This window comes from Amyelois transitella, chromosome 9, assembly GCF_032362555.1.
Source record: "Amyelois transitella isolate CPQ chromosome 9, ilAmyTran1.1, whole genome shotgun sequence".
In the NCBI taxonomy this organism is placed as follows: domain Eukaryota; kingdom Metazoa; phylum Arthropoda; class Insecta; order Lepidoptera; family Pyralidae; genus Amyelois; species Amyelois transitella.
In genome coordinates this window covers 11,273,508-11,282,999 of record NC_083512.1, presented here as the reverse complement: position 1 = coordinate 11,282,999, position 9,492 = coordinate 11,273,508, and the positions used below count along the sequence as shown (strand labels likewise).

The 9,492-nt window shown below is 38.1% G+C and overlaps 1 protein-coding gene across 1 annotated transcript in view; it reads left to right on the top strand.

The window, feature by feature from the left end:
• Positions 1-239: 239 nt before the first annotated feature.
• Positions 240-9,492, top strand: part of LOC106132495 (neurexin-4) — a 38,805-nt gene continuing 29,552 nt past the window's right edge. The window contains exons 1-6 of the mRNA XM_060945732.1: positions 240-451; positions 782-895; positions 2,982-3,178; positions 6,219-6,360; positions 7,444-7,647; positions 8,148-8,314. Coding sequence (XP_060801715.1) covers positions 388-451; positions 782-895; positions 2,982-3,178; positions 6,219-6,360; positions 7,444-7,647; positions 8,148-8,314 — 888 coding nt within the window. The 5' untranslated portion in view covers positions 240-387. The remainder of the gene's footprint in view (positions 452-781; positions 896-2,981; positions 3,179-6,218; positions 6,361-7,443; positions 7,648-8,147; positions 8,315-9,492) is intronic.

Genomic DNA, 9,492 nt, shown 5'->3' with positions numbered 1-9,492 from the left:
ACCAAACTCATGCCATGCCATAAAAAATTATATGCAATTTTAATGCAATGCAAATTTACCAAAAATTTATCTATGAAAGTTACGAACGCATTTCTAATTAGTATATTTTCGTTGCAGATTTTGTTTTATTGAAATTGTTTCATTCTGATTGGCTAGTAAAATAAGAAATGACGTTGAATAACCAATGACGTTGTAACGTTTAAACTGTCAAACTGTAACTAACAAGTTTCTGTAAGCTGAGAACATACTTGGTTGGGTGTTGTCCGTCCGGCTTGGCGAGCAAAGTGACATGACAACACGCTCGTAATGATCAAACAATTCTATTCGGTTTTATTATAACTGAAAACGTTTTTATATATAGTTCTGCCATAAAATTAAAATGAAATTATGATGAGTAATTTGTATTATTTATTTGTGTTGGTTTGTTGTGGCATAACAAAATCCAGTGCAGGTTAGTTCATTCAAGTTTACAAATTATAAGTTAGCGAAGTCTGTTACTACTATGCTTTTAAGTTTTACCACGAGAGCTTCGTCGTATGAATAATTCTTTCTACTCATTTCCATCTATCAGATGCAAGTTTATTATGTAGTATCGTTTATTTATCGGCATTATTTTTGACCCAATAGGTTTCTTATTGGATGGAGCCATGTACAATAGGTATACACATTTGTTTTTACCATTTCACATTGTGAGTTTTTCCAAACTGCTGAGTAATTTAGTTTCCATGAAATACTCACCAAAAGTTGATGCTTGAAGTATGTACCTTAATATTTTTTTCAGATTATGCTCGCTATTATTATGACTATGAGTGCAATGAGCCACTTCTAGCAAATGCTCAATTGACAGCTACTTCCAGTTTAAGAGAAAGAGGTCCAGATAATGCAAAGCTGCATGGTAAGAATACTTAATATATATTTTTCTGTAGTCATTAGCTGTTTTTCTGTTACTGGCCAGTGTTGGAAAGGTTTCAAGGCTTTTACAACTTTAGGATTTTTGTTGCAAATTATTTACTTTGGTCCAGTACCAATAATTATAATATTGCTATAAGGCAAATTTAATGATAATGAAAGGGGATAATGTTTAAGTTCTGCATTATTTGATTTCATTCTGCTTATTTGAGCATCACCATACAAACCACTGTAGTTCCAAATTATTGCTGATTACAGAATGAGAAGAAATACTCTTTCTTTAATATTAGATTGGTTTGTTTTTGTGTGGCTATTGTATGTAATATTGTGATAATTATATTTTTTTTAAGAATGTCCTATTGATTTGATACTGGCATACATTTCTCTGATGTAACCAAAAATTGAAAAAAAAAAAACCAGTACATGGGAATGTGTACAAAATCATTTGTTTTCTGATTGTAACAAGACCAGGTATTGACTGACTGTAACAATTCTTTCACACCTGATTTGGTCAAGAGATTTGTATTACAATATCAAATATTAATATTGTATATTCCAATGTGTTTCCTTATAATTTGCTACATAGTTTAGTAAAGCCAGAGCTATGTTCAAAGTGAGATTTTAAGTTAAATATAGATTGCATGCGTGTGTCATTTATTTTGCGGTTAATAAAATGGCTGTTTATTATTATTTGCCATAGTAAATATCAAATTAAGTGTTAACTAGGCTCCGGACAAAATTCGCCTATAATAGGGATTCCTTGGTCAACAGGTCCTCAAAATCTATAAAAACCTCAGTTATCGGACCATAGGGGTGTGGGCAAGGACATTTAAAAGTAACGTGAAAATGGGTGAAATAAATGTTAGGTGGGCTTTCAATGCCAAAGCTTGGAAGCCCAAAGCTGAAGAGATCTTGGCTGCATCAAGCTATATCCAACCTGAGGAGAAAGCCAGGATCTCTAGATATGTTTACCAAGATGATGCCAAATCATCACTCATCGGACGACTGATGTTACGCAAGTTTGTTCACTTATATTGTTCGATTCCATATGAAAAAGCACAGTTTGGCAGAGATGACAAAGGAAAACCTTACTTGACGGGTCTAGGTGATGTGCCTATAAATTTCAATGTTTCACACCAGGGAGACTTTGTTGTGTTAGCTGGCAACACTAAAAAAAGTATTGGTGTTGATACTATGAAAATTGAACCTGTAACCAATAAGAATGTACCGGACTTTTTCCGTCTTATGAGAAGGCAGTTCTCAGATAATGAATGGAACACTATTTATAGTTTCCCTACTGAAATGGACCAGATGTCATGTTTTTATCGCTTCTGGTGTCTTAAGGAGAGTTATGTTAAAAATATTGGCATAGGGATAACTATACCACTTCAGGAATTAAGTTTTTCTATTAAAACTCGTGAATTAAAAGTGGGCGAGTTTACCACTGATACAGTTTTGTACAAAAAGGGAGAGTTGATGGAAGATTGGATATTTGAAGAGACTCTATTGGATGAGAAGCATGCGGCTGCAGTTTCTTTTAGAGTAGACAAAGATTATGAACAGGTCCCTGTCGCGTACAAGTTTCTCTCTTTTGACGAGCTGGTGAAGGAAGCCAAATCTATGGTTGAAGTGGATAAAGATTTCCAGGAAGATTTTATGAAGAAGGAATTAAAGTGGTATTAGGGTCTAAGTGATAAGAAAACAAATGGTTAAATAACTTGTTTTTAGTTTAGTCTATCTCGAATAATAAAAATATATTGTATTCAAGGGTTAAATTAGTAATTTTATAAGATAAACGGGATTTTAATTGGCAAATAAAGTATAAAAATAATAAGAATTCTCATTTAAAACTAACATGTCAACGTACTAACCAAAAAGTTGTACCCACGGAAATAATAGTAAAAGTTCACAATCAAAAATAAGTGAAAACTGTCTGTCTGTCAAAAGTAAAAGGTACACCGTCAAAAGTATAAGTTGACATCGTCAACAGTAACAGTAACAACGTCAAAAGTAAAAGTTACACCGTCAAACGTACAAGTATCACCGTCAATAGTAAAATTTCCTGGGCAAAGGTACGAACGCGTGGACGGCGTCGGAGAGCGATTTCGACCAACACCTGGTGATAGACCTGGGCGTCGTTAAGAACGTGACCAGGATATCCACCCAAGGACGCGCGCATTCTCAGGAGTATGTCCAAGAGTACCGTGTGGACTACAGCACTAATGGGTTGGACTACGCGCAATATAAAGCGGCGGGTGGGGAGATTAAGGTATAGTTGGCAACACTGATGCGGAATAGGCGGGAAAGGCGTGAATGATTTAACTTAATTATACTAAAACCATGAATTTACTTGGGTGATGTCAATGAACATTAGGACGACGAAGAAGTCGATTAAGAGGGACATTATTTTGTATGAAATTGAATACAGCAGAGGAAAATGAATGATACTTTCTTTGTCTTATACATAGATATGGGCTATAAGACGCTACTGATTGTACAATTGCCTGTAGAATAACTTGACCTGCCTTTGGTTTTGGTTTGTTTGAACAGGGGGTCATGTTTCTGTGCAGGCGAATGTACATACGTTTAATAGGAACAATCCGTTAATCAGTAATTTTATATACTCCTCTTTGGCTTACTAATACTGACAATAAAGGAACGATACACAATGGTGGTTCGTTTTTTTTTACGAAGTATATTTCACAATGTTCTTTGACATAAATTGCCTAAATTGTAAGTTCGTGACATAATGTAATTTTGTTAGATTCGTCACGCTATATTTCCCTGCCTCATTCCTTCGACTTAAACGACTGTATTATAGGGGAATTGAAATAACATGGGAATATTAATAACTTTAATTTCTTAACACTAACAGGCAAGGGCTAGCTTAGCATGTTTGTAGACTGCACGAAGTAATAAAGCTTCTTAATAGCTTGGTTTTTCTTTTATGATTTTAAGCTATTTAGTGATAATTTAACAGTATAATTTAACACAGCTTGAGCCTATATCAAAATTCTAAATGTGGTAATGAGATTTTTATAAAACCACATAATTATGTTACTTTAAAACCCTCTAAGTGCCTTTAGAACCCTAATTTTATGACATATGGAGATGATAATTATGATAGATAGTAAGCAATAATCTTTTTCATAAAGGAACTTTAACTTTTTTAAGTATTTTATGTCTTTCAGAATAGAATCCTTTATGTGGTAGTTTCAACCCAGTGCTGAGCAAGAGCCACTCTCAATCTCAAATCCCTACAAAAAATGTTTCTAGCAACATTCATTCTTTTATCACTCGATTGTAAATGTATGTAGTTTAATATAATAAAAATCATACATACATAAAATCATGCTTTTTTACCGGAGGGGTAGGCACAAACTACATTTTTCCACTTGCAACGATAGCTTTCGCTTCATCCACATTCATAACTCTCTTCATGCGAGCTCGGCGGTTTTGGGTACTCTTGACCTGCCCTTTTGCCATTAATTTTATGTATGTATAAGAACACTACTGTTTAAATATGAATGTTGATATAAATAGTTCTCCATTTGAAAGTAAATGCTATTGTTAGTTTAACTATCTGGGTCATATTTCATGTTACGACAGAGCACAGAACGAACACGCGGCCTTCGATCATTTGCTCTGTGGATGCTCCGATGATTTACGACTCGGGATAAAGACGTAACTTCATATTTATTCATGGATTTTTGATTCGGGCTCATGCTGGCTAACATTTTAGACTTACTAAATCACTTGATTTATTGCTATCACAGCTGAATGTTCTTTATTTTATTTGAAGAATTAATGTTCTGTTTATTGAAAATTCCTAAATAGTAAATTTAATAAAATATAGAATGAAACATCAGACATACTTTTCGATATAAAATAAATTCAGCTATGATTTGATGGGTATTAATGACAGTCAAAAGACAGTGACGCGTATTGTATTCCATTTAGACAAAGTTACATGAAATAGGGAACTCTTGAGAAAACTCTAAACGCGTGAATTTGCCTAACATCTAAAAACTATACACCTCACTGTACTTAGCTGCTTTCCATCACTAAACACTAACACTTAACACCGGTGAAGGGCCCTCAGCATGGACGGCGTTGGAGAGTTCATACTACCAGCACATTACGGTGAACCTGCGCGCGCGCAAGGAGTTGCGCGGTATCGCAACTAGAGGGCGTTCGTCGACCAACGAGTATGTCTCGGAGTACAGTATGCAGTATTCCGATGACGGGGAGAGTTGGAAGGTGATGTCGAGCGCGGAAGGGATTACGCAGGTGAACGATTGTAGGTTTTTATGGGTTTTTGAAATGAGGTACTGATCCAGGAGTAGGAATGCAGATTTCTCGAAGAGGGTAGTTGTAAGTTGTTAACTGTGTGGTTTTAGAAGAGAAGTTTACTTAGAAGTAACTGTATAGGACATCGTAAAAGGCGACTTAAGGGCGCATGTAGTTTGAACTGTAGGGCACACCGCCGCTTGTCTTCTCTCTATCTCAAATTAACTTTGTTACTAAATTAATCCATTACAAGTTAATCTGTCCGCGACTCCAACTATATGTATAGTTAAAAAAAAAAAATTCTTGGAAACTGTAGTACCCTAATTATTAACAGTAACTCACATATGTACATATAGTCACGTGTAATGCCGCTGCATGGAACTTTAATGAAAGGTTAATTAGTTAAACGCATTTAACAATAGGGGTATTTATGCGTTACGTTACGAGCATGCTTAACATCTAACATTTCTTGTGTACCACGTGATTAATGGGCGTTAATTTTAAATGAGTTGTTGTGGAATAAACGGTGATCGGTATCAATATCTATGAACCTGGCTGTCTGTTAGGCTAGACTGAATTTTTTTTATTTTACACATGTTATTTTCATCAAAAACAGATCAGGAAAGTCTTACAGAGAGAGGTGTAAATATATTTTTAATTACTACATTTGTAGGACTAAGTGTACAAAGAAGTTACGCTTGATAAAATCGTTAAAAATTTGCATATAAAATAAAAAAAAAAGAATAGTAATACTTCATCTCATTCCCATGGTTACGACGTAAAAGGCGACTAAGGGATATGTTTATAAACTTGGGATTCCTCTTGTAGGCGATGGGATGTAGGGATAGCAACCTGTCACTATTTGAATCTCAATTCTATCATCAAGCCAAAAAGCTGAACGTGGCCTATCAGTCTTTTCAAGACTGTTGGCCCTGTTTACCCCTAAGGAATATAGACGTGACTATATGTATGTATGTATGTAATTGTACATGCTAATCTCTCTACCTCGACATTGGCAGATGTTCCAAGGCAACCACGACGGGAACACGGTCCATAAAAACGAATTTGAAGTGCCTATCATAGCGCAGTACATCCGGATAAATCCTATGAGGTGGCGCGACAAAATCTCCATGAGACTTGAGCTGTACGGCTGTGATTATGGTAAGATATACCCCTTATGTGCCGTGTGGTTCCCGGCACCAATACAAAAATTAATAGGACCACTCCATCTCTTTCCTATGGATGTCGTAAAAGGCGACTAAGGGATAGGCTTACAAACTTGGGATTGTTTTTTTAGGCGATGGGCTAGCAACCTGTCACTATTTGGATCTCAATTCTATTATTAAGCCAAATAGCTGAACGTGGCCGATCAGTCTTTTTAAAACTGTTGGCTCTGTCTACCCCACATGGGATATAGACGTGACCATATGTATGTATCCCCATTATCTTTTGCGTCCTAACGTCTGAAACATCCTCAATTCTCTAAACACGAGTCTCGGGTGCGCCTTTTCCTCTGATCCTGGATTTGGTGAGTCAGGTTTGCAGGCGAACTTAACCCATATTTAATCTTCACTGGATGTATGTGCCTGCCTATTTCCTCAGTCGTTTCTTACGGTATCCAAGGGAAAGAGATAGAGTGGCCCTCTTGTGCTGTCGTCAATACATACATACATACATAAAATCACGCCTCTTCCCCGGAGGGGTAGGCAGAGACTACCTCTTTCCACTTGCCACGATCTCTGCATACTACCTTCGCTTCATCCACATTCATAACTCTCTTCATGGAAGCTCGGCGGTTTCGGGTACTTTTGACCTGACCCTTTACCAGGACGTCCTTACTGTCGTCAATATTAGTAGATTTCTCGAGGAAACAAAAAGTCCAAAGCAGGGAGTTGGAAGGGCCCATCATAGCACAGTACATCCGGATCAATCCTCCATGAGATCAAGCTGTAGGGCTGTGATTATGGTAACATCTCTTCTTATCTTCTTCATTATCAGATGCAAAGAAGATATAACGTGACTAAATTCTGTAGAAATAAGTTAGAAGTACTGATTGTACCGTATCGACCAGATCATCGATGATCTGATGAAGTCCACGGCAAAACGTTGGATGCAGGTCGCCTCTAATAGAGCGAGGTTGAAATCAGGTGTTCACGGATCGTCAAAACATGATTCGAAACGTCCGTAATATAATAAACGTTACGTTTTAAATCTGTCTTTTAAACCTATTTTCGTCTCTTTCAGTCGCCGACACCCTGTACTTCAACGGCACGTCCCTGGTCAAGATGGACCTTCTGCGGGATCCAATCTCTGCGTCCAGGGAAGTCATCAGGTTTCGCTTCAAGACCAGCACGGCCTCAGGAGTGCTCCTATACTCGAGAGGAACTCAGGGTGACTACATCGCGCTGCAACTGAGGGACAATAGATTGGTGCTCAACGTTGATCTAGGTTGGTGGAGAATATTTGTGTGCAGAAGATGAAGACTTATTCTTCTATTTGTCGTTAAAAGAAGACAAATTCTAGTGGCAGGACCACTTGTAATAAACATGAATGTGAATATAATATAAGCACAATTTTTTGAATAATTTTCAATTACTGTTACTTGCATTTCTTAAGAGATCGCTACATCAAGGGATAAGTAGGTACCTACATACATACATAAAATCACGTCCATATCCCTTGCGGGTGGACAGAGCTAACAGTCTTGAAAATACTGATAGGCCAGGTTCAGCTGTTTGGCTTACTGATAGAATTGAGATTCATATAAAGTGACAGGTTGCTAGCCCGTCGCCTTAAAGAAGAATCCCAAATTTATAAGCCTATCCCTTATTCGCGTTTTACGACATCCATGGGAAAGAGATGGAGTGGTCCTATTCTTTTTCCTAGTGGTGCCAGGAACCACACGGCACGACACGGATAAGTAAATACTTATAAATTTCTTTTTTCAGGTTCAGGCACAGCTACTTCGCTTTCAGTCGGCAGTCTTCTAGACGACAACATCTGGCACGACGTGGTGGTGTCCCGGAACCGGCGAGACATACTGTTCTCAGTGGATCGCGTGCTGGTACAGGACCGCATCAAGGGCGAGTTCTCTAGGCTCAATCTAAACCGAGCGGTGAGTTCTGTCATTTGGGTAGACTCAGCTAAGTGGTGAGTTCTGTCAGTTCTTTAGGTTCAACCTCAACCAAGCGTTGAGTTCTGTCTATTATCTAGGCTTAATCTTAACCGAGCGGTGAGTTCTGTCTGTTATCTAGGCTCAATCTAAACCGAGCGGTGAGTTCTGTCATTTGGGTAGACTCAGCTAAGTGGTGAGTTCTGTCAGTTCTTTAGGTTCAACCTCAACCGAGCGTTGAGTTCTGTCTATTATCTAGGCTTAATCTTAACCGAGCGGTGAGTTCTGTCTGTTATCTAGGCTCAATCTAAACCGAGCGGTGAGTTCTGTCATTTGGGTAGACTCAGCTAAGTGGTGAGTTCTGTCAGTTCTTTAGGTTCAACCTCAACCGAGCGTTGAGTTCTGTCTATTATCTAGGCTTAATCTTAACCGAGCGGTGAGTTCTGTCGGTTCTCTAGGCTCAATCACAACAGAGCGGTGAGTTCTGTCATTTGGGTAGACTTAACCGAGCGGTGAGTTCTGTCTATTATATAGGCTTAATCTTAACCGAGCGGTGAGTTCTGTCTGTTATCTAGGCTCAACTTCAACCGAGCGGTGAGTTCTGTCTATTATCTAGGCTAAATCTCAACCCAGCGGTGAGTTACTGTCAGTTATCTAGACTCAGCCGAGTGGAGAGTTCTGTCAGTTCTCTAGGCTCAACCTTCACCTGTTTATCAAGACTAGGAGCTTCGTCGGTCGAATCCATTAAGAGCCCAAATTCAAATACTAACTCGACCAAGTATCAATAACTCAGAATGTAGTAGTATACTAACTGTTGTTCTTACGGTGAGGAAAAACATCTTGGCGTTAGCTTTTTCCAACAGGTCTCCCTTTTTGACTCTCGAAAAACGTCTCCTGTGGCCATGTCATCGCCGGAAGATGGCTCTTATCGGTTAACCTCCGGATTTTTCTTAAAATCTCCTCCTTTAACATATATACATACATATAATCACGTCTATATCCCTTGCGGGGTAGACAGAGCCAACAGTCTTGTAAAGACTGATAGGCCACGCTCAGCTATTTGGCTCCAAGATAGTATTGAGATTCAAATAGTGACAGGTTGCTAGCCCGTCGCCAAAAAAAAAAGAATCCCAAGTATGTAAGCCTATCCCTTAGTCGCCTTTTACGATACTCATCCATGG